This window comes from Protopterus annectens, chromosome 14.part0 (genome assembly GCF_019279795.1).
Source record: "Protopterus annectens isolate FY-2018-M chromosome 14.part0, PAN1.0, whole genome shotgun sequence".
Classification (NCBI taxonomy): domain Eukaryota; kingdom Metazoa; phylum Chordata; order Ceratodontiformes; family Protopteridae; genus Protopterus; species Protopterus annectens.
Genome location: NC_056748.1, coordinates 812,454,761 through 812,481,002, shown reverse-complemented (window position 1 = coordinate 812,481,002; position 26,242 = coordinate 812,454,761). Strand labels below are relative to the sequence as shown.

Sequence of the window (26,242 nt, the reverse complement as noted above, 5' to 3'; positions counted from 1 at the left end):
CGCACTCGAGGCAGTCAGGAGGGGGGGCACTTATCTCTGCACCTTTATACTTGGGTAGTCATTATTTAAGATTCTTGGGTGCAGAAGATAAGAAAAAGAGAGGCTACATTATTCCCTTTGTTTTCCCCAATGAACAAACAGAGAATACCCAGTGGTCTTCCCAGTCAGAGGGAACTGGCAGCAGCAGTATTGTTAAAGTTGTTAGAAAAACAAGTCATCCAGGAGGCCAGACCAGACCAGTGAGGATCAGGAGATTTTAGATTCTTTTTGGTTCTGGTAAAGACCAGGGAGCTCAGGCCCATTCTGGATCCTGATCAGAAAAATCAGTCTTGAGACAAAGTTCCAGTTGGTTGTTTTACAGTCCATTTTTACCACTTCTGAGGAAGGGTAACTGTGTGCTTTGATATACCTTCAGGATACTCACGACCAAATTAAGTTAGTGAGGCAATTCAGAAGGTTTATCTGCTTTTTCCTGGGGGCCAGTCCTTTCTAATTTTTAGTACCACTCATTGGTCTCACTATAGCCCCCAGAGTGTTCACCAAATGGATGGCAGTGTTGGCAGCTTACTTAAGACCGCAAGGATTCCCAGTGTTCCACTGTCTAGACTATTGGCTCCTTACCACTCCCACCAAAGATCTACTGATCCATGCAGGGATTTATTGTTCGAGTTCATTCACCACTTGAGCATTACATTAAATCTGAAGAAAGGCCAGCTATCACTAACACAAACAATGGAATTCATAGTGTACAACCTGTCCACCAAATCTCAAGTAGCCCAACTCCTGAAATAGAGTTCTGTCCATTCATCTTCAAAATTCCGATTTCTCTCTTTCCAATCATCAAGCAAAGATGATTCTTGGACTGTTGGGGGGGTTAGTGGCTGCATCGATTATACTGGTTCCACAAGCAAGATATTACATGGAATGCTGCAGGTGGACCCTTTTGGTTCACTGTGTTACATCAACCTCTTCAGTTTCCCGTAAGACTTGCATCAGGATGTATGTGTCACATTGTGTGGTGGTTGACATCCCCTCTTCTCTTTTAGGGTCAGCCATTCACCTCTCCACCCCTAATGGTCACTGATCATGGACACCTCCCTTCTGGGGTGGGGGGCATTTCAAAGATATGATCATCCATGGCAGAGGCCAACCTTCATAGGTTCATACTAGGCTAGCTATTGCCAGACTCTTTACAAGCCTATCCATGCAATCCAACCCAGTTTTGTCCCAGATTACCTTGGATGCTTATATGGTGGGTTATGTTAAAGATGTATCTGAGGGTTACGGGGGGGTATGTGAGTTGGGGATACTTTTTCTTACTGTTGACCTCTGTCTGTCCGACATGGAGGCAGGCCAGGAGCAAATTTTATAATTTCCCATCCAATAATCAAGGTTTATTTTGGACAGGATAAAGGATTAGATATGCTTGCTATAGATGGGGAGCTTATTCCATAGTGGTGTGATCCTTTGAGACCCATATTTGTCCCGCCAACAGGTTCCATTTATGTTGCGGACAAAGTTTAGCTCCTTGGATCTGGAGTTTGTTTTGCAGACATGCAAGAGATCCATCAGAGCTGGATCTGAGAGCACCTTATGTGCTAGGTACAGATCATCTCTCAGAAACCTGTAAGAGACTGAGTACAGTGATAGGGACCCCAAGACAATCTGTGTGGGATGAGGTGTTCATAGCCTGGATTCTTCTGGTGAGGTACCTTTGAGGGCATTTCAACCATTGTGTCTGCCTCATTAGGTACATGCCAAAGGTGGCAATGTACTCTGTGATGGGTCTGATAAAGGCTGAGTAGAGTGGTAGTTTTAGTTCCTTGGACCTGGATGCCATACTGTTGCTTACTAGCTGGGCAACATAGAATGATTTTGTTACTGTCTTGGCTACATGTTGGTTGAAAGGCAGATTACTGTCTACATGTGTTCCCAGATCCTTATAGAATCAACTCTTCCTAGCTCTCTAATCAGCTCTTAGGACTGTTTTATTAATGAAGTAATTAGATTAGGCGGATGCTTTCCCAAAGGGTACTATAGTGGATTTCTTTACATTGAGTTTTATTTTGTGGCTTGCGCACCAGTCATTTGTTTGTGTTTGACCCTTATAGAATGTTGGTGTAGTGGGGGAAGGATCTGTGATGGCTCCCATTTCACAGTCATCTGAAAATGTGGTGAGCCAGAAGCCTTTGACATTAGCCTTGACTTCTGAGAAGTAGATGACAGCAGGAGTGGACCCAACACAGAGTCCTGGGGTACTCCTCTGGTATCCGGATTCTTGCTGGAGGTGGTCTCACTGATCAGGATGACTTGGATCCTATCTGTGAGCCAACTGGCGCTCCAGCAAGTTATATAGGGATTTATACCTATTTCTGAGAGTTTACCAACAATACCTGAGTGGTGTATTGTATTGAACAACTTGGCTAGGTCAAGGTAGGCGGTATGAACTTTTTCCCAGTCATCCATAGCCATGGTGACTCCAAGTCCACCAGGTGAATTAGGCAAGACCTTTTCTTATCAAAGACAAACTAGGATGGGTCCAGTATCTGTAGGGTGCTCGTGCCCTCGATCATTTCCATGATAATTTGTTCCATGGCTTTGCATATTAGACTTGACAGACTGATGGGTCTGTTGTTCCCTGGGTCAGTTGATGGTTCACCCTTATGAAGAGGGGTGACTTGCAGTCGTCCATTCACATTCCACGTAACCTGTTTTGAGGCTGTAGTTGGAGTGCCTGAAATAGTCTTGCTATGTCATGTTTTAGGCTATTTAGGAGGCATCCAGGGATATTGTTAGGGGCCCATTTGAAGCAGTGTTTGTGGCTTCAGCGAGCACCTTCAGGACCTACTCCGTGTTGATAGTTTGGGGGTGTGTGCTAGAGGGGATTTCACAGGGGGTAGTGGGGAGGTGAAGTTGGAGCTAAATTTATCAGCCAGTAGATTTGCTGTTATCAACCTGGTCATTGAAGGTTGTGACATTTACCACCAGTTCTGCACACTGTTTATTACTACCTTCAAGATTCCTGAAGAAGGCCTTGTGATTATCCTGAGCCTGTGAGGTCATCCTAACCTGTAATTGGCCTTGTTGGACTTTTTGTCCTTCTAGTTTCTTGTTTAGTTGAGTCAGAGAGTTACTGTTTCTAAATCTTGCCATTATTTTTTTCTTTTGTTGTATAGCAGTTAAGGTAAGGATTCCACCAGTGTGATTTGTTTTTGGTGTTAGGGCTGGGCTAAGTTGTGGTGGGTGTGGCAGCCTCAATGCAGGCATTTACATGTTTGCACAGGGTTTCAGTAAATAATTCTGCATAGGTAACCATGTTCTCAGGATTTGGGGGAGCTGTGAATTTTAACAAAATGTTACTTAACAGGTTGTAGTTTGATTTATTAAAGTTCCTAACTGTTAAGGGTTTAGTTTAGTTTTCCTGGTTGAATTTTACTTGGAGGGAGACAGCTTTGTGGTCTGACTTCACAAATGAGGACGTGACATGGGGAATGGGGGGCTGCAACACTCTCTTATGTTGGTGAGTACTAGGTCCAATGTGTTTGATGTTCTAGTTGGAGAGTGCACTATCTGGTCCAGGGTGTTTGTGTTGAAGTCCAGGAAATGCTGTGTCTGTTAGTTAAAGGCAGTGTACTTTTCCAGTCTATAGATGGGTAGTTACTCTCTCATAAATAGGGATTTTGGTTGGATGGTGAGCACCCTAGTAGGTCTTGGTAAGCATTGTGAGTTTCGTGGGTCATAGAGGGTGACCTGTAGCTGGTCAGTACATGGTAGGGAACATTGTCTATGGAGGCTTTGACAAGGATAAATTCCATGGCATCATCCTGTTTAACTAACCTAGAGTTGTATTTGCTTCTAACATAGGTTAGAAACACCTCCACCTTTAGCTCCTGTCTGTGCTGCTGTTGGTCTAAATGTGTGGAAGGCACTGTAGCCTTCCACTGCTGGAGTACTTTATGCAGCTTTAGACCAAGTCTCTGTATCAATAGCACAGATGTCTACATTCCCCAGAGGGTGGTGAGCCTGTAGGATGTGGAGTTTCTTGTTTAGGGTCCTAGCATTGAGCAGTAACCCCTTAAGGATGCTTGGAGTTTTTTTTTCTTTTTGCATTGTTGGTAGTTTTGTCATTTTTGACATTGCTAAAAAAGGCTGTAAGGGAATGGATAGAGTTTTAGCCAATATCTGAAAGCCAAGGGGGGACAGGTGCAGACTATCCTTGACAAAGCAAAGTGGTCTGTTAACCATGTCCTCCCATGCTGATAGATAATTGGATTCTGCAACAATGACACCAGAATCTGTCTGTTATTAAAATCATTCCTTTCGCCTCATTCTTGGTGATGGTAGAATGCTGCTCAATGCAAGACACATACCAGTCTGTGACGCACATTCAGAAAGATCCGTAATATAGTCCAATGAGGTATGCCTCAGGTCTTTTACACCCATATGAACTGTGATGGAATCATATTGGTACTTGTGATGCAGTGACTTAAGTGCATGCTTGATATTGCGGATCCTTGCTTCAGATAGGCAACTTTTCTTGTTCATCCTAGTGAGAGATGCATGTCATAGAGTAGAATCCTCTGTGACAAGAGTATTTGGTTAATGTCTTTGCTTGCCTTATGGGCTTTGTTGGGGATCATTGGGTGTCGGCTTATGTATAGTGTTAGGTGTTGCATTTGGTTTGTGCTTTAGTGATTGCTGAAGGGAAGATACTGCAGTTAAATGTCTCTGCATAAGAAGGTCTGTGTGAGTGGTGAGTGGTACACATGAAGAACATTGTGTATTTGTTTTTGACAACCTTGTTTCTAAGCAAGGTTTTTGCCTCTAAGGAAGTTATGTATTTATGTACATTTCTTGCACACTGTTAGTTTCTTTAAGGATTAAAAGTTTAAGTACATGAAACAATTGCTACCTTGTCTCAGGATGCCTGTATGTACCAAACTAAATTGCAAATCCATGTTTGGATCTGTGTTAGGGTCTGGCTGTTCTGGTTTATGGTCTTGGTTTTACAGGGGTCACCTGAGTGGTGTCTAGGGAGAAGGCTAGATGTTAGTACTGTAATCTTAGTGCTGTATGACACTGTATAGCTTCCCTAAGCTTAGATCCACACAAAGCCTTTCTGTGTTGTGGGTTTAAGTCCTAAGAGTACTAGCTTTATAGTTTTGCTACTATACAGAGTACTGCTAACCACCACTTGGCAGCAAACAGCTCCACGAAGGCATGCCTAATTTATAACGGACAGAAAAAGTTGAAAAACTCTCCTGTGCCTTATGACCAATAAACCATTACACTTTAAGCTCCCTGGAGTGCTTCCCAACTGTGAGAGACCAGGTAAACACCTTCTGCCACAAGATGGATCATTCTGGAGCAACTTAATGTAAAAACATAGCAAAAGTGGCTCTCAAGTGCAGATTAACACCCAACGAAGTCCCTAAAAAGCTATCTGGCTGATGAAATGATCTCACTTTAAGCCTCCATGTGTGTTCTCCAACTTGGACTGACCAGGCTACTTTACTACTGCAACTAGAATAGTAGTCCCAGTCTTCTTAATGTAAAAGCACACTTTGGTTTGCCAAAAGAGAAAAGGTGCCAACTAGCAACAAGCAGTTGTCACTTTAAGCTCCCTTGTCTGTTTCCCAGCTTGGACAGACCAGACTACCTTTCTGCTCCCACTAGAATTGCATTCCAAGTGTTCACATCAGTGTCTTGGCTATGAGGGCAGTCCTCCTAGCATTGTAGACCTTTCAAGGCTCTCTCCCCAATAAGCAAGGGGTAACCCAATATGCCAGAAGGTCATGAGTGTGGCAGTGGGTAATATTGTTTCAATTATTTCTGTTATCAGTGCACATCCTGGGGAGTTCAGTGTCTTGGCAGACAAACTGAGCAGATCTATTCTTCTCCTACATGAGTGGTCCCTCAGTCTGTAAGTGGTGACTATGATTTTCATTCGCTGAGGTCAGTAGTGCTGCAACCTTTTCACTTCCCATGCGAACACCAAGTGCAGCAGCCTCTTTGCTCTGATCCCCCCCAGAGTGACATTCAGGGAGGGATGCTATACTTAACAATTAGCCCCCAGGTTTCCTGTATGCCTTCCCTACTTTTCCCCTAATAGCCAAATTTCTACAGAAAGCCATCAGGTGCAAGGAAACTAATTCCCAATGCCCCCCTCCTGGCCCTGACCAGCAATACCTCTCAACCTCTAAGTGTGAAAAGTCTGGACAAGGCCAAAACTAATAGTGGGACCAAGGCCCCAAATCAGGGACAGATTTTAAATATTGCTGTTTTCAACCTAGAAAGAGTAACAGGTTCTACTTCAGCATATATTTTCTAAAGGTTATGAAGCCTAGGAACTAAGGACTTCAAAAAAAGTGGACAAGCTCTGATCCGATAACACCTTAATTGAGCTGGATGGAAAACACTGATATAGCATAATGAAAGTACAGCAACTTTTATTTACTTTTCATTAAAGCCATTAACAGTGGTGAATATCTGTACGCAGACTTCACTTTTAAATTTACTAAGCTCAGCTATGAAGAATATCTGTAATAATGCAGTAAGATGTTGTGATAATTGTAATAATACATTTGTGTCAACACAAGTTAATTTAAAATTGTGTTGAGAGAATGGGTAACATTTTCTGGTTCATGGGACAAAATTAGGAGAATATGTGAAAAAATATGTGGCAGATGTTGCCTGTAGTAATGAGGTCCAAGTTGGGGTTTAGCATGGAGAAGTATAGGAGCACTACCGGGAGCCTTCTAGATATGTATTAGTGGTGGTTTAAAGGATTTTAGATTGTCCACCTCTCTGAGAGGGAGAGGAATAGTGTTTATCTTTTAGGAGATGTAGTTGGGAATACTGGGAGTCTTCTGAGTTGCTTGCTTTGTTTACTTTTAGTTGGTGTTCCTCTGTGGAGTGCAGAATATTGTTAATGTAGGTAGTATGTGTTCTGGTTTAATAAGACAGAGAGTCACTAGATGTGAGAATGTTAGGTGATAAGGCAGCTCAGGGCAGTTTAACTGATTCAGAGATGGGCAGTGGTGTGTCCTCTAAGGTAAATCAGCTGTAGATCTAGTAACATTGTTAGCACTGTTGTAGTTTACCTCTCTGTGAAGATTGTAGGTTTGTGAAAAATGGGAGAGGAGTAAGAGTGCCGGAAGAAAATGGGTTGAGGTAATGTGCTTATTGGCTTTAAAAGACACTTTGTAATCCTATAGAGTGATCTGAGTTTTTGGTAGTTTAATTGTTTTTTGAGAAGGTGAAATTTCATGTGTTTATTAGTTTGGTATGAGTGACAAGTTCAGTTTATGTACTGTTTGAGGTTATGTGGAAAAGTACTTTCTCTGCAGTTCATTGTTTTGGAGAAATTTTTTTTTTACGGTTTAGAAGAATGCGAGTCTGTATGCCATGTTTATATGGAGGTAAAGGAATCTTGGGTTATTTCTTGTAAGTTTTCCTGGATTTGGGTAGAACACATCAAGGTTGAATCATCTGCAAACTGGGCTATCGAGGCATGGTTACATGCTGTGTGCAGGTCTTTTATGAATGTATTAAAACAATAGGCTTGTTTCCTGCTGTCAAGCTGAGGTAATGTCAAGTAAAAGTCTTCAGTTCCAGCAACAAGTTCAATTATGCTGCCGAGCAAAGGTGGAAAACCAGCTTAAGATGCTCTTCCTTTTTTACAGAAGTCTGAGTTAGAAGCCAGTAAAAATTGGTGCACTGTTTTGGTTTTAAGCTTAAACTTTTATCTCAGATGTTCAGAGATGAGCATACTGAGGATGGTAAACAAACGCAAAATTAGGAGACTGAAGCCGGCTGCATTCACATAGCTAAGATATTGATTCTGTGCTGTCTAAATCCGTGTATGTATCAGACTGAGATGGCAACAGTGTTACCAACATCTGGCTAAATAGTGGATTTTCAGACAGTTTTAGCTGTGGGGGAGGGGGGTGGGTAAGCTGCTCAGAGCCAATCCTTATGATGTATGCTTCAAAATTTCTTTTCACTGTTTGGTATAGGCTTTTCATAAGGGATTTTTTTAAATCTCTAAGTGCCATACTCTACAAGGTTTTTCAGGTCTCTAGGTTCCTCAGTTTGCTTTTTTGTTCCTGTTCACAAACTCAGGATGAGCCTATATATATATATTCTCAGCTAGTGATGTAATGTGATTGAGCACAATGATTTGTTTTTAAAATAATTCCATTTTCTTGAACTGAAGTGTTTGAATCTGTACTCTTAACTATAAATTTTGGTCACTGCTGTGATTCCATTATAAGTTGTTTTAACATTCACAGAGAAAAGCAATGCAGTTTGAATGTATTGCACTAACCTGAAGTAAAGTGATAGTTTTTCATGTAGTAAATCTAAGCCAAAATACTAGTGGCAATTTAGTGTTGTACCCTGAAATGCCAAATTCTGTGACAGGTGTGCTTTTCTGATACTTTTAAATTCTGGAGTTTAACAGTACTTTTACAAGATATGGAAAGCAATGTCCTTGAATATGATGCATTGGCAGCAGCTTTCCTGAGGAAGAAAACAGCTGTCATTACCCAGCTCAAGTTTCTGGCTGCATTAGTCCGTAGTGCACCACATTAAATTACAATACTCCCTTCTCACTTTACATAGTCTGAAGACTGAGATTTATCATTTTATCCCCAGGTATGGGGGAGAGAAAGAGACAAAACATTCAACCCCATTTAGATAGTATATCAACCCCAAAGGGAAGAAAATCCTTAGGGATATTTTAGTCAAAGTTGTTTCTTTGAATGTCCTCGTGCTGAAAGTTAACAGTGTTCCATGCAACTTTTTTAAAAGCAGTTATTTTTTGCACCCCAGCTCTGCTGATTCAAAAGATCAGTTCATAATGAGGTTGAAGATGTTAATTTCCATCCTCTCTACTCTCCTTTTATGCCTGGATACAAGAGCATACCATTTCATATTGTTACCTTTCTCTCTCCTCTTGACAGCTGCCTTTTTCTCTTGATAACTTTTCTAATGTCGTCTAAGAACTTTTAATTTCTACAACTTCTATGGGTCTGAGTTTCAGTGGGGATTTTCTTTGTTGCTGAGATCAGTTTTTATTCGACAAATGTCTGTGTGGGCAAAAAATGGCTGTTCAGTAATAACGTAGTCTATTTCTTTAACTTCTACTCAGACCATATCCCTGAAATGTGTATCATCTGTAACTTTTCATTATGAAGTCACACTTCAAAGGAAAATGATAATTTTTCGTTTTAGCTGGAATCAAGAAGCCCAAGAAAAACTTTGCTGTTCATAAAAAGGGTTATTGCTGCAGTAAGGGAGTCGCACTACAGGAGGCTGTCAGACCATGTGGCCTGACTTCCAGAGTTTAGACATCCCCTGCAGTGCTAATGGTCCTACTTCACAGAAGTCATTTGGATAGATAGTGCAAAGGAGAGGAGCACCACCTTCATCTCCAATTCCATCTTGCTTTAAAGAGCATTCTGAAGTATGTCTGTAGAGTCCAGGTGTCTTTCAGAACTATAAGTATCTATTCAGAGATTTCCTCGTACTGTTGTAGAGTGATTATGTTGCTAATTTACTTGTTAGATCTTTGACTCTGAGGCTTAAAAAAATAGTCCTAGAAGTCTAGGGAGGTTGTGTGTGATGCAGTGACTTTTAGGCAAGGTGTTTTCAAAGGGCTAACACCTCAGCTTTCATAGCTATTTGGAAAGGTGGATACCGATAACAGTTGTTACCATCTCAAGCGCATCCAGCTTTCCACTTGAATGGCTCCTCAGATCAAACTGGCAAAGCATTAAGGATTTAGCCACATTGCATTCCTTCCCACTTTTTTACAGCATTGCAAAAATATCCTAAAAGCAATGCACTACTACTGCAATCATCACCCATAAAGATGATGCCACCAGCTGTTTGTTCACATTTTGAACCCCCTTCAGTAAAATCTGCTACAGCTCCTAACACATGGAGTTCCTCCAAAATATTTTCCCTGTTGTCTGATCTTCATCAGAACAGTTTTTGTGCAAGTCCAGGCAGTGTTTTTTTCCTGTTCTACTCTCAGTGCATTGCAGGTGCTCAAAAAGGATTGATGCCTGTGTGTACATTTTGTGAATGGCATTGACCAGAGATGAGTGCAAACCCCTCACTCTTCTTGCCCTTCCACTCTGTAGTTTATTTTATTGTGTGCACTCAGTCTTTCATCGTCAATGCGGTTTCTTATATTTCTTGACATATTTTGTTTTGCTGTATTTTGTAATGTGGAGTAGTTATGCTCAAATGTGTTTCCCTCCTGTGCTTACACTTTCACTATCTTAATGTATTCATTAAAGATGTTTGTAATGTGGGGGAAAAAATATATATATGTGTGTGTGTGTGTATATATATATATATATATATATATATATATATATATATATATATATATGTGTGTGGGTGTATATATACAGGGTCTATATCACTGTATCGAAAAGTAAAATGTCGAACGCTCACAATAGCGAAAGTGCCGAAATGTCGAGGGTCCGTTTTTGAGATCGCTGTACAGTGAAGATTGGGATATTTGCCCTTTCCTTACTGTAGTGCGAGCTCGAAGTTGAAATATATATTTAGCGGGGGGTGCCCCCCCACAGTAAAGAGTTTGTTCAGCATTTTCACTCTTTTGAGCATTCAACAATTTTGCTTCTTCGATACGGTGATATAGATGCTAATATATATATATATATATATATATATATATATATATATATATATATATATATATAAAATGTGTGTGTATGTATATATATATATATATATATATATATATATATATCACACACACACCTCACTAAACCCTGCAAGTGAATTGTAGAAGAAAAAGAACCTTTAGTTGTAACCATACACTGAATTTAGTACCTCTGCAAAATAATTCTGCAAGCCAAGACTTCCTTTCAGCATCCTCCTGTCATACAAAGACACTTAATTACAATACAAGTGTTTCTAGTCAGTCCATTAGTAAAATATGTGATTAAGTTTAAAGGCAATGACTACCCCTTAAACTTTCAGTACTGATTTATCATAAATCCTTCGTTTCACTGGAAATGTAAAGAAACTGTGTATCACTGAAAAGTAGACATTTAATTCATTCATTCTAAAAGCTGTTAAAGCAGTTAAATCTTAAGAAAGCAGCACTTGTTTAACATCAAATTTCAAGCATCCACAGATATGGAGAAAGCCATCTGCTTTAGAGACTGCTAAAATCGTAGAAGTGAAAGGAAGATATTACCTCTCACTGCCACTTCACCAATAAGAGCCTTTGGACAAGTAGGTGCTGAGTTTTCCTCAAGCTTTTTCCTTTCTTCTAGGAAACCCCTAGCATGGTGATCAAGGTCACACTGCTTCATTTGCTGATGTTTCATTATTTTTTGAATATAAGATGTGCCCATTCATCTATAACAGGTTATCCTGGAAAAAAATTATTATTGAATTAATGCAGTTCAGGCTAATAAGTACCAAATTCTCCAGGATAACCCACTTTTAATTACCTTATAGTTTCCGATATTTATGCCAAGCTCATAGAATAGTATATATTGGCTTAATGCAGTATGCAGATTTTAAGTTCTAATATTAACAACCCCATTTGTTAAAGAAATATCAAACTTAACTGCAAATGTGCTTGCCATGCAACAGTTACAGGACGGCATACCAGAAATGTTGACTGCTGTGGTTTATGTAATGGAGCGTGAGCTTTGTTTGATTTGTTTTCATGTTATAAATGTGTTCATTAAATAAACTAAGATGTGAGGGACAGGCAGGGTAACTGAGCAAAGGAAGAAAATTGTTCCAGTGTCTGACATCACGATATACTGTAACAAAACACAGTAAGCAGAATGTTATATTAAACCTACACATCTGATCACATCTATTTGGGTAGTGCAGTTTGTTCTGAAGGAAATCCTTGCAACTCAGAGCAGCCTTGATAAAGGAAGACAAAAATCAGAGTTTTCAACATTTGAACAGTCAGCTTTATAACTTTGGATTTTATGATGATTAGGAATAGGATCTTTCAGAGGAATCTGTCCCTAAAAGCAGAGCATCTTCCTTCAATCGTCTATGTATCACAACAAACATTTTCAGCAAGAAAATTTCATTAACTTAACAATGCAAAATGGGTACAACAGTGTTCAGTATCACTGTTCATTAATGTGCAATTGTACAAATAGATCTTTTTTTGTATTTGCAGTCCCAGAAAATGCTCTGTTTCCAAACTTTTGCTCAGTGACTTGTTCAGAGCCATTACTGAGGATAGATGCTTTGATTTTCATGGTATCATGCCTACAGTATGCTTTCTTCTATGGCCCGTGATTCAAAGGTGCTTATAAATGCAGAAGAAAAAAGACACTGCAGACCTAATCCTTGTTATCTTCAAATTGGCAAAGAAGGACTTTATAACAATTGTTGCATAGGCATCCTAAACTCCAACCCTATAGATATTGTCACAGAAAGTATATCTCTGCAGGTTATGCAAAGATTTCTACACCCAAGCTTGACCTCCCTCAGCCTCTCTAGATTTGTTTTCAGGTGTCTCTCAGGTCATGTAAGTGGTAGAGTTTTATTTTAAGAATGAACATTAGAGAAAGGCATCCATTTAAATTAATCTGACCTTGCTTTAGTTCTGTATTACTTACATTCATTGTATGAGTTAGGTTGGCTAGCATCTCCATCAAATTAATGTAATATTTTGGCAGTCTATTTACATTTGTCTTCTCCATTAACTTAATTTTTCCAGGTGAAGCTGTTTTAACTCGTTTCACGTAGTAGTTCCCAGTGGTGTTTTGTAGTTGTCATCGTGAGTGAGTTGTGCTGAGTGCAGTTTCTTTCCCGGAGTGCTTTCTGTACATGGCAAGTGTTAATTGTGCTATGATCTTAAAGAAGCAGTAAAAGCAGGTGCAAAGTAAGAAAATGTTTGCCTTACAAATGCTTTCTTTACTGTGCAAATTGTAGTTGCTGCTTTGTTGTTAATTTGGTTTTATTAAAAAAAGCCATTTCAAAAATGAAAGTATTCTAGTATGGTGGTACTAATCCCACTCCAGAGCTACTTGCAGATTGATGCTTTAACAGATTCTTCATAGAAGTCCTTTTCAGCATTGTAACAAGTTTAAACTGTATAGAAAAAGGTCCTGAAAATGACTTCTTTCTCTCTCTAAGGTGGTGTTCAGGCCAAACATGTAAGAATATCACAGTGATCAGTGTCATCTTGCAGCTAGTTCTTGTGAATGATACCCCACCCAACTTTAACTTCCTCGGTGGCTTGCGTTCCCATTCAAACCCCGGTAAAAGTTCAGCCACAGAGTAGGAGGCAGGCCTTTGCATTTCCCCTCCTTGCTGCCGTTTTGGAGGGTACATCTCAAAATCCTAGAAGTTACCTAAAATATTCTGATTTACCTCATGTTGGCCTTGACAATTTTTGTTTCCATTGTTTCAGAAGCCTGACCTCTTCTGACAAAAAAGAAACTTTTTCAGCCTCATTTAAACATGTTTCTGTACCCCCAAATTGACAGTGTATTGGTTATTTAATAGACTTGTCTAGGTTTTCTGTTCAAGAGTTTTCATGTGTTCTTTTGGTACGTAAAAAACAGGATGCAATAGCAACCTTTTCTATCAAGTAGAAAAAATGATTTATTTTCTAGGTAGTAATCAATCTCATTTTACATGATTATAATTGGGAATTTGCTCATTCTGTTTCATAGTGATCACTACTCATTGATTTAATATTAAGAGTTTGTTATTTTCATTTCTTGAATTGTTGACAAGAAGAGAGATGACCCAGCTTGATTTTGATGTTTTTCACATTTTTCCCAGTGTGGATTCTTGCCCTTTCCTGAAACTATAATTCTTCAAAGATTTTTTATGTCTCTTGACACCCTGCTTGCTGACTGTTGCTTCCCATCCTCCACCCCACATGGAGAAAGTCATGATCCCTGTCATTCCTCAGACAGTGGAGATTACTCCATTAGTAGTATGATAAGAACTTAACCCTAGGGTGGCATCCAAGTATGATGTGCTGTGGTTCACACTCTGCCTTTATCAGTCTGCCCTGCTCTAAGAGTGGGCCATGTCTCTGTCCCAGTGGCTTTGTTTCAGCACTCCAGACCAGAGCCTTCCATGTCTTAAAGATGAATATTGTTAATCTTCAGAAAGGCGGAACTACCAGTTACTGGAACAGCTTTGTCTATGATGCAGAGCTCAGTGGTATTAATAATGAAGTGTAACCCCTTTGCTTTGTGTCTGATGTGCACTTGCTGGCATCCAGTACCACCTTCTGTTTGTTTGTGGGTGGCTGGGGGATGTGTGTGTGTGTTTTTGGATATGTACTGCAGAGGCTACAGTCAATTTCTTGGCAGAGCCGAACACACATCCTCTGTCAATGCTGTATATTGTGCACTCACTCTGTTAGTATATTGACATTGAGTGATTGGTTATGTTAAGGCCCATTTCCATAAGGCCACTGCCGCCACCACTGTTTACTTTAGGGGAATTGATACACAGTTCACTCTGGAAGTAACCACTTTGTCATCTATCCATAGTTTTTTTTTCAAGCATTACAGTGTGTTTATTTTGTCCAGGGATATTGCATTTTTGCAGGGACTCCTAGGGTTATGCTCTCCCAAGGGCGAGTGACCCATTCGTCCATAATCTGCTTTAATCTTCCTAAGAGATTACTGAAACAGTGAGTTGTATGTTGAGTGTATTAGAGTTGTGTTAAGAACTTTTCATAACTGTAGATGTTTTGAGTACATTTATTGTTGCATTAGCATTACCTGCATCAGGTCTATATTACCATATCGAATGGTAAGAATGTCGAATGCTCATATGAGTGAAAACGCATGAGAACGCACTTGTTTTTTTTGGGGTCACAGTACAGTGAGGATTGGAATATTTGTCCTTGCGTCACTGCAGTGCAACCTCTGAGTTGGAGTATATACTTAGCAGGGGGTGTGGGGGGGGCACAGCCCCCACAATAGCAAGTTTGTTCTCCTGCGTTTTCGCTCATATGAGTGTTCGAAATTCTTACCATTCTATATGGTAATGTAGAACCCCTGCATCTGTCCCCTTTTTTCAGAAACCCAATGGGCATCCTTTGTTGGCGGTGAGTATCCTAGTCATCTTCTTTCTCTCCCTTTCTGTTCCACTGACTAGGCATCTTTCATCATCAGGGTGGCTTAGAACCTGGAGAGGCAGCTACGGGATTTTCTGGTTGGACTACTTACCCTGGGGATCATTATCACGAGAACAGGAAGAATTTGGCACCAGATCACCATAATTCAAACCGCTAGAGCATGAAGTACCTTTTGATGGTATGTGTCTTATAATCCTGATATCCAGGTGGGAGGTTGTCCACCAGGCAAGAGGAGGAAGGGTGAAAAGCTGTGAAAATTGAGCTACCTATCAGATTCTGTGTTGCATACATTTTCAAGAGTCATTACTGCAGCAGTGAACATATTCAAACATCTACAATTATGGTAAGTCTGTAACACAACTATACTTTCTTGTAGAAGAATCTAGGAGGAGGTGATAGCTATCTCTTCAGACTTTTATATCATTCTGGTCCTGTTCTGGACTGAGGAAGTTTGCCTTGATGTGTGCAACTGGATGAATGATACTTGTGTATGTTACCTCCTACAGCAACCTCTCTTAAGAGCTGATATGTGTACATGTGAGGTACCATAAAGGTTTTCTACTTTGGGAGGTTATAGATTGCTTGCTGCTGTAGAACAGTGTTTGGCAGTCAAGTTATCATGATGCATCTTGGAAGATGCAGTCTTACCATGGAATGATTTCATGATTCACAATACACTGTTTGTTCTTACTAATTTTCTTTGTGTATATTGAGGAAAAACTATATTCCTCTGCATAATGTATGTTTTTCAGCTCTGTATAACATGTTTTTTCTCTTTCTTATTATAGGATAAATAGAAAACAAAATAAAGTGAGACTGTCTCTTCTTCCTGGGGATACTGGAAAACCAGACTTCCTTCCAAGTACCACGAACCTACCCCTCAGACACAAAGTAGAAATAGAAGAGATGGAAGAACGTTTGAAAGAAAAAGCTGTACGAAAGAGAGAGAATTCAGAAAATGAACAGGTCTTGCACTTTAGTAGGCAGTACATTGTATACTGACAGATAATGGAAATTGCTTGCATAGTCTGTAATACAGCAAGTTATAAGCCTTGCCAAAACAGTATGTACATGCACAAAAACACTGCAGCCTCAGTACGGCATACAGATAGATCTTTCATTTTGCTGTGGGGTTTTATTTTCACTGGAGTCACTTACACTAATTGTCCCACTTGAAAACAATGTGATCCCAGTTTACGGCAGCATTGTAAATGCAAGTAATGGTCTCAGTCTGATAACACTCATTACGTCAATTACTATATTCAGCAAGTCCACAACCATGGCTGATAAAAAAGCAGTAAGTGGTACTTTCTGTAGATTATTCTTGTTATAGTTTCAGTAGATTTATTTTTGCTAGTTTGTGCTCTGTGGTGTAATTACAGGCACAGAAAAGTGGAGTTAACTGGAGTGAACACTAAGAAGAGAAAAATATTCTTGGGTATGCTGATCAGACATTATTTTATGTTAATGACTTTGGTTTCTTAATTTTTACTCCTTTTTTCTTTGCTTTCTACACTTGTATCACCATAAGATTGGCTAAAGTTTTCAAAGCTTTTCCAGCATAGACAGCACCACATGCAATAGATACCCCGGAGCATAAGCCACTCATACTTCACTTTAATAATTGAACTGGGTTTTGATATCTCAGATCACATTGCTGTGCTGTGGTTTTCAGACAACCTTTTTTGTTGTTTCTTGGCACCACAGAGCTGACCTTTCCCAGGTTCTGAACCCCATTGGCATAATTTGTTGCTAACCCCTTGGTGTTAATAACAGGACTCTAATCAGGGCAACTGTGGTGTCCGGTAGCAGTTAAACACATCTTACGTTCCTTATTCTGTCTACAAATTGCCTGGTGCCATACCTCGCTTAACTGTTCACTGTTTGATTCCTTAACATTTCCACAGGTACCTTGCATCTTCATTTTCCCATCACATTTCTGTCATTACCTTGTACTGCATCTGCTGCCTTTTATGTAAAGTATTATATTTCTAGTGTTCATGGATACCTAACTCCATTTCTATATGCTGAAGGAAAAGCAGATGGTATTACTGGTGGCCAGCATCTTCCTATCATTGCATCCCTACATTAGCCAGAAACGTTTGGATTTGCATTGTGCCATAGAATACAGAGAATATATAGCTTCCTAGGTCACTAACTTGGATGCACATCAGGTGGGAACTATAGGCTTTTTGTTGACATTCGTAGTGTGTGTCTGGGAGTACTTAGCCTTATTATAGTTGCATATATTGTGAAAATAGGGAGTTGAAATCTGTTTAGTATTAAAAACAGCAGTTCACATACCTTAGATACTTAATGACATGAACTGCATCTGCAGTCTTTTTTTATATAAACAATTATCACTCAAGACTCTAACATGCAAGGCTAACATACATTAATGCTTTTCCAGTTACATACATTTTACATCACACATTTTTTCTTGTGACTGTCATTTGTCCAGCATTCTAGGTCAACACACAAGCAAAGCGACAAGATAAATATCCACAACACGTAGGACTGGAAATTGGACTCGCAAAATGATGCTCGACTCGAACAAGAGACACTGGATAAAATTTATTGTCAACACAACAACTGAAAACAATATATCAATGCAAAAATCTGTATATAAGGAACCACTAGGTTAAGCGCTTTCATCTGAGTAAACCAGACTTTATCAGAACTGAGTAGTCATGACTACTGATGAATAACCCTTTTTAGCGCCAAAATATTTTTGAATTTAAAGAAACAGTGCGTGATTCCATAACTTGGTTCAACACATGCAAATTAGTATCAAACCGTTTTTGGTTATGGCATAATGAAGTTTGGTGTTCAGCATATCATGTTTCATCAGTTTAACAGGTAATTTATGTATATGTTATATTTATATATATTTTTTATATGTATTTTTTAGATATATTTTTACAGTTTTGTAAGAATGTTGGTTTTATGTTGTCAATTTGTATGTGTTGAACCAAGTTATGGAATCACGCACTGTGTCCTTTCTCTGTTCTCATGTTGGCTTAGTTCTCAGAATACATTCTGCTACTTTATGAATATAATAATCTGTGTGGTTAGTACTCTCCCTAAGGATCTGCTTTAAAAATCCCACACACTATTTCTTGACCCCCCCCCCCGCTTTGTCATCCCTTTTCATTTTGAATTAGAACATTCTGCATGTTATATGTATAGATATATACGCACACACACACACACACACACACACACACACATGAGTCTTAACTATGTAGCTCTAAAATATCTCCAAGTCAAGTAATCCTAGACCACCTTGCTTTATTGGCAGGATCAACTTACCCCACTTAACTATTGCCTGCTTCTTCTGCCAGATAAATTCCTTCGACCCTGTTACTGTCCACAACTTCTCCTCTGGTTGCTAAAACATGCCTAACCCATATATAAAACTAAAGGGGACTGAAAACATTTTCAGTGCTTGTATCATACTGTCCATATTCATAAACAGGAGCTCAATGTCATAGTTTTCTATTATTCTTTTCTCCCATATCCTTAGCTGTCATAACAGAAGTCTTTTTATTCCATACCCCTGCGTACTTAATCTTATCATGTTGGCATAAATATGGGTATTGTTGAACTGATTTGTGTGTGGGTATATACAGTGGATATAAAAAGTGTACACACCCCTGTTAAAATGCCAGGTTTTGTGATATAAAAAAATGAGACCACAATAAATCATTTCAAAACTTTTCCCACCTTTAATGTGACCTATAACCTGTACAATTTAATTGAAAAACAAACAAATCTGTTGGGGAAAAAATATAAAAAAAAAAAAAAAAAAAGTACAATAAGCTGGTTGCTAAGTGTGCACACCCTTAAACGAATACTGTGTTGAAGTACCTTTTGATTTAATTACAACATTCAGTCTTCTTGGGTAGGAGTCTATCAGCATGGCATATATTGACTTGACAATATTTCCCCACTGTTCCTTGCAAAAGCGCTCTAAATCTGTCAGATTGCGAGGGCATTTTATGTGCACAGCCCTCTTCAGGTCACCCCACAGATATTCTATTGGATTTAGGTCTGGGCTCTGGCTGGGCCATTCCAAAACTTAAATTTTCTTCTGGTGAAGCCATTCTTTTGTTGATTTGGATGTATGCTTGGGGTCATTGTCGTGTTACGAAAGCTGAAATTCCTTTTCATCATCAGCTTTCTAGCAGATGCCTGAAGGTTTTGGGCCAAAAGTGACTGGTATTTGGAACTGTTTAAAATTTCCCCCACCTTGACTAAAGCACCAGTTCCAGCCGAAGAAAAGCAACCCCAAAACATGATACTGCCACCACCATGCTTCACTGTGGGGATGGTGTTCTTTTGGTGATGCGAAGTGTTTTTGTGCCAAATGTACCTTTTGGAATTGTGGCCAAAATGTTCAACCTTGGTCTCATCAGACCATAACATGTTTTCCCACATGCTTTTGGGAGACTTGGTGTATTGTTTTGCAAGTTTTAGCCAGGCCTGGATAGTTTTCTGTGTAAGAAAAGGTTTCCATCTTGCAACCCTACCCCATAGTCCAGACATATAGCGAATATGTGAGATTGTTGTCATATGTAGTACACAACCAGTACTTGCCAGAAATTCCTGCCGCTCCTTCAGTGTTGCTGTAGGTCTCTTGACAGCCTCCCTGACCAGTTTTTGTCTTGTCTTTTCATCAATTTTGAAGGGACATCCACTTTTTTGCAACGTCACTGTTCCATATTTTCTTCACTTTTTGATGACTGTCTTCACTATGTTCCAATTTTTTGTACCCTTCTCCTGACTGATACCTTTCAACAATGAGATCCCTTTGATGCTTTGTAAGCTGTAGCAGGCAACTGAGTTAGTCAGGAAAACCCTACTAGGACAGCTGAACGTTATTTGGGGTTAATCAGAGTTTCTTTAATTGATGGCAGGTGTGTACCCAAGAAGACCGAATGCTGTAATTAAATCAAAAGGTGCTTCAACAAAGTATTAGTTTAAGGGTGTGCACACTTCTGCAACCAGCTTATTGTACATTTTTTAATTTTTTTATATATTTTCCCCTAACAAATTTGTTTTTCGATTGAATTGTACAGGTTAATAGGTTACATTAAAGGTGGGAAAAGTTTTGAACTGATTTATTGTGGTCTCATTTTTTTATATCACAAAAAACTGGCATTTTAACAGGGGTGTGTACACTTTTTATATCCACCATAATTTATGGCTATACCTTTTGTTTTATCTTCATTAATTCTGTGTCCCCAAAAGACTTGAAACTGTCTCAAATTATTCCACAAAACTGACGTGTCTTTCTGGATTTATGAGGTACAAAGTAATGTCATCTGCTAATAAAGCCAACTTTTCTTGATTACCATACTGGTTGTATTCTTGAATTTATGAGACCTGTATTGTCTTTGCCAGTGGCTCTAAATATAAAACAAATAAGAAAGGGGAAACTGGCACCCCTGCCTGGTTTCTGTGTTCAAATGCGACTTAACAGAGTAACACTCCCACTGTAATGTTTACATCCGATCTGTCATATATCCTCCTAATTAACCTTTTTAATGTATTAGGAAATGCAAATGCCCTCATTGCCCTACTTTTAAAATTCTAGCTTACTCTGTCGAATTTTTTCTCTGCATCAAAACCCTCCAACAACAGTGTTATTTTCTTTCATTCTGCTTCTTTCCACGATTATCATTTTTCCATTAATGTTGTCAAATGTTTACCTTCACTCTACAAAATCCCATTGATCCATACCGATCAGTTTTGGCAACACCTTTACCATTTTGTAGCTGGTATAGACATAAACATTTTCTAATCCTAAAATTGAAATGTCATTTTGAAGCTGGGTCTGGTGGGTCTTTATCATCTTTAGGCAATACAGCCACCACAGCTTTCTTCCAAGGTGTTGGTGCTTCTCCTCCTTTTCAAATACTAGTAAACAAAGTCTTCCAAATCTTTATCACTTTCTTCCTTCCTAATTTCCAAAACTTCAACAGGAATATACTATCTGTTCATATCGTTTTTCTCTCCTCCTCCTATCTTAACTGTTCATTGCTGAGCCTCATGTATCTCTAACCTTGCCATAATGAAGTCTTTCATAGATATATCCATTTATACTCTCTTGATTTTCTCATTTCTCTGCTTTATGGAAATTTGCATAAAATTTTCAGAATATTTCTAATACATCTTTAGATCTCTGGTTATTTTCCTTGTTATGGGCTCCCTAAGTTTGGAGACAACCCTTTCTACTTCCTGTTGCCTAGGTTGTGTGCACTGGAGGTATCAAAAAACAGTTGCTATATAGCAATCTTTCTAAACTCATTCATATTATTCAGCTACACCCTTATCTTCTCAACACTCTGCATTTACACCTCCTCTTGTTTTGTGAGATTCTCCTTATTCTGCATTACGTTAACATTTGTCAGCCACCCTCTTAAGTAATTCCTGCTACTTAACCATATCTTTTTCTTATTTCTACTGTTTTCTTAGTCCATTTTCATTTTATCCCAATCACTAGCTATAATGTCTGAAGATGTTTCTATATTCCCTAATAACTCTTGAATAATTTCCACTACCCATTCCTTAAATTCCTTTCTCTTTAAGTTGTGGGAAAGTACAAGTGCCTCATTTTTACTTCATTACTTTGCATTTTTATTATCAGTGCATGAGCTGAAATAGTTATTGGATGTGTCAAAACTTTCAATTAAATGCACATGTTCCTGAGAAATATAAGTTCTATCTAATCTACCCTAGTTGTACCTTGGAGAATATGTAAATGCTGTCTGAGTTCCTGCTACTGAATTTGCATCTTCCATACCAAATGTTTTCGTATGTTTCTTCAGAACTCTACCTTCTTTTGTTATAATTTTCCTCCTAGGTCCCCCCTGATCCTCATTGCTGCAAATCAAATTCCAGTCCCCATCTATAAATAATGTGCTGAAAACTAAGTATTTCTCAACATTTTCTTAAGTTCCCTAATACCATTTTTTGCATAATATAAATACATGCCAACATAATCTTCCTCCTTTGCCAATAGCCTCTTAATACCACAAATGTACCATTATTGTTTTTTCCTTATTTTGTCACTATTGGACCCCCTCTTGCAATTAGCATAATTGCTCCCCTTTTTATGTTTGTCCCAGTATTCTGCTGAATATCCATTATGAAATCTCTTATTTGTCAAATTCGCGTGCTCATTTCTTACCAAATGTGTCTTCTGCAGCATTGCTATTTGCACTTTGCATTTGTTAATGTATGTAATTCAGTGTTATTTCCTTTTTGTCTATACAGGTAAGGTTATTTACATTCTGGGATAATATGGGTAATGTAGCCGTTATAATAAAACAACTGTTGTCCCCACATTATATATGTGACAGTTTTTTGAATGTTTATTTCCAGCTTTTGTTGTTACATGCATGCACTAATTATTATTTATTTATTTATTTTATTTCCAGTTTGATTACCGGGGAAGTCCACTGGGCCCAGAGAGCCCATTTTCAGTGGAGAACCAGGGAGAAAAGCTCCATGAAACAGATTTACAATAAAGATAGCAGTCCAATAAAACTAAAAGTACAAGTATTAATACATATCAAATAATACAAAGCGTGGTCACCAATAGAGTCAGGGATGGTGTCAGAGTTGATAATTTTATTTAGATGGGTGACTAAGCTCCAGTCAAGAGTAGATCCTGGGGGATTTGTTTTATTGGGTCTGGTGATGGAGTGGATTACTTGAGTAAAGTTAGAGGTTAATGGACAGGGATGGTATGGGAATGTTGATTTTATTCCAGTCGATATTTACATTGCCGAGTATGTAAGTTTCAAGGTTAATTTTAACTGAGGCTTATTGGAGTATGTCTTCAAGGGTTGAGACATTATTTCCAGGTGGGATATAAAGGGCGATGATACAGAGGCTTTTGTGATTATTAATTTTTAATAGACCGACTTGTTAGTTCTGCATTGGTGAATTTAGGAATGGAGTTTGGTAGGGGAATTATGGTAAGTAGATTGGAGTAGATTAATGCAACATCTTCACTTTTTTTTCTTTGGGTGGTCACATCTAAGAGTATGAAATCCAGAGGGTAGGATTTCAGAGTCAGAGATGTGGGGTTTGAGCCAAGTTTCAGAGATGGCTACAGTGTCAGGTTGGTTATGACTTAGCCATGCCATGCACTATTTGGCAGGCTGATCTTTTATAGAGTTGTTTCTTCTCATCTCCAGTTGAAACTGTCACATTTTCAAGCTTTTTGTTTTACTAACAACCCTTAAAACAAAAAAAAAACTTGATACACTTTCAGAATATCCCCATCCCCTTAACTCGTAACAATTGCACAAAACTATGTACATTTTCAAAAAATTAAGTTTATCCCTCCAAATAGGAATAATTACTCCAAATCAACAGCTGCACCCACAGGCATTGCCTAACCTAAAATTAAGGTTATCCATGCTAAGTTGCATTGTACAGCCTGTCTTCCCACTTACACATTGATTGCTTTCTGTTCATTTATCTCTATTCACCTCTCAGATGAGAAAAAAAAAACACTTGTATGCTTTAAAAAAAAACATTTAGCTCTGAGGGGGAAAAAGTGCACTGGCATCTTAAAGTAAAACTAAACTGTACACTATTCTGTTAAATGTATTAAAGCATCAAGGCTGCTATCTTTTATTCACTTCCCATGATTTCAAACTTGAGCATTAATCTAAACATTCACCCTTATGAAAAAATAAGAGAGAGTATCTTAATCCTGCATGTAGTATAATTACAATACTTCCATACAGCAGCAGAGGATCGTAGCACTTCCGCAGTAAACTTGCTTTTGTCAAGCCTTTCTCCTCTTGTTGTACATTAAAGCCTGCATTTCTCACAACTAAAAATGTACCTGTTTGCTTGTTATTTTAGTATCAACACATAAGCAGTTAATGAAATGATTCCCACTCATTTAAAATACCTCTCACTGCACAAAACCGCTTTACTAATATCACATGCAGTTTGTATCATAAAATGTTTTATACAAATGCTAGTAAGAATTAAAATTGTTTTACTTAGTTTTTCCTTTTTGTTGTCAGCAAAAATCCAGTCCATCTCAGCCACTTTTTCTTGCAAACCCATATTTCACAAATGTGACTGATGTTTTATAGTTTCACATTTATTCACCAATTTCAGTGTGGCTGGTCATCTTCATGTTTATCTACACCACCACACACATGCACACACTGGCCCAAGTCCAGGGTACTCCTGATTCTTCTCGTCAACTCATGTGCTTTTTTCCATCTTTCAGTGATTTTCCTTTGGAACATTGGAAAAGGTTTCGCTGGCACAGTCTGTTAGCTTTGTCAGAATGGATGAGAAGGACAGTTACCTTCTGTCTGCTTGCTCACTTTTTGTTGGATAAGCGTTCTTATTTCATTCTTAGCCTGTTCTGCATTCAAAAAAGTATTTTATCCAACAGGAAAAAATATTCTGAAGACACTGGATGCAGCAGCTTGAAATGTCATACCTGCCTTTTGATATTCTCTGATGTCTGTGATAAATTTGCTTCTCTTTGGCCTGGTGTGCAGTGAATAAACTTTTTCCACAAACACTCTGCTGCACTTTTCCCTTCTGTCACAGTTTTGTCAGCTCTTTCTGCTGGTGATTGCATCTTTATTAATACAGGTCATGGCTGCTTTCTCAAGGCAAAGTTTTGAGCATTCACCCTGCCTTTTCAGTTAACAAATCCTGCTGTAGAACACTGGTCCAAGTGCTTATTTGAGCTTTCGGTTCCTTCCAGTTTCTGTAGTACACCAAAAAAAAAAAAGATTTCCTTTGCATGCTGTGTCTTTTAACTCTACCATTTTTTGAAACGTGTCTTCTTGAGAAGTCTTGTATTCGGCCAACCTTTTCATTTCCACCTCTGATTTTTATGGTTTTCAGTTCATCTGAATAGCTAATTAAAGCTTCTTGTATTTTTTCCGGCCTTTTATTTTAGTTGATATACTTCAGTGTTAATCACCTCTGATTACATTTGCTTTTATTTTCCTCTGAATTACTGGAAGCCATATCTTGTATTAAAACTGAAGCTTGAACTGTTTTTTTTGCTGTATAGCCACAGGATTTTTCATCTTTTTTTGGTTGAACTTCTTTCAGATTCTTTAACTTTCTTCTTTGCTGGCATCCAGTCAGTGTACTTACTAGCCAGTAAATGAATTTTACTGCAGCTGAAAATATTGGCTGCTTGTCCTAAGTTTCTTTTTTCACACTGGGAGAGAGAAAATTAAACTTTTGATTAGCATGCAGCCATCTTGGAAGTGCAGCATCTACAGTTTTGAGTTGCATTTCCACAGCTTTTTCCTTTAACTTGTTTTTGCTTTTAAGCAGCATATCTTTTATCCATACAAAGCTTATGGTTCATAACTTAAAAAGTGGATGTGACACTTCTTCAGCAGGGCACTTTAAAGAGTTTGACTACACAAATCTTTGTGTTTTGCACAAGTCATTTAGGACTAGTGGTGTTTGGCCTCCCAAGAAACTCATCCACATGGTGTCTGTGCTGGTGGAGTCTGACAGCCTATCAATTTCAGAACCTTGATGTATAGGGGCAGTCCACATAGAACCTGCATAATTTTTTCCACTTGACAGACTGCAACTTCCTGTTGGCATTCATAGCATTTTGCTAATTAATTTTTTTGAAAATAAGACTTAACTTGTCATCTTCATGGCTGATGACGTGGGTACTAATCCTCTGATACTATTACTTCTGCATATAATGGCCTTATCTCTCTTCTGCTGTGTGCATCAAATGCTTAGCTGGTGTATGATAGAAGGACCATTACATATTGCCTTCCTATCAGTAAGGATGTGAAATGGAAGCAAAGCTCAAAAAGAATGTTTTTGTCAAATGCTGTTTTATATAGTAGGAATTTTTTTTCCTTTTCGTAATATGAATTTCTGGGGCAGTGTGATCTTTCCATTTCTTAGAATATTGCAAAACATTGTTTAGGCAACATGGAAAGTCTCCGATCTGAAGTAGTTGACTTCATTTGATCTTCAACCTGTGGGTTATGGATCTGTATCTGATCTGACACAGCCGCATATCCAGCATCTCATCTGAGTTCCAAGCTCCTCCCCTTACCCATA

The 26,242-nt window shown here is 38.7% G+C and overlaps 1 protein-coding gene across 1 annotated transcript in view; it reads left to right on the top strand.

The window, feature by feature from the left end:
• Positions 1 to 26,242, top strand: part of PDCD11 (programmed cell death 11) — a 1,563,481-nt gene that overhangs the window by 1,277,266 nt on the left and 259,973 nt on the right. The window contains 1 exon segment of the mRNA XM_044056566.1: positions 15,925 to 16,102. Coding sequence (XP_043912501.1) covers positions 15,925 to 16,102 — 178 coding nt within the window.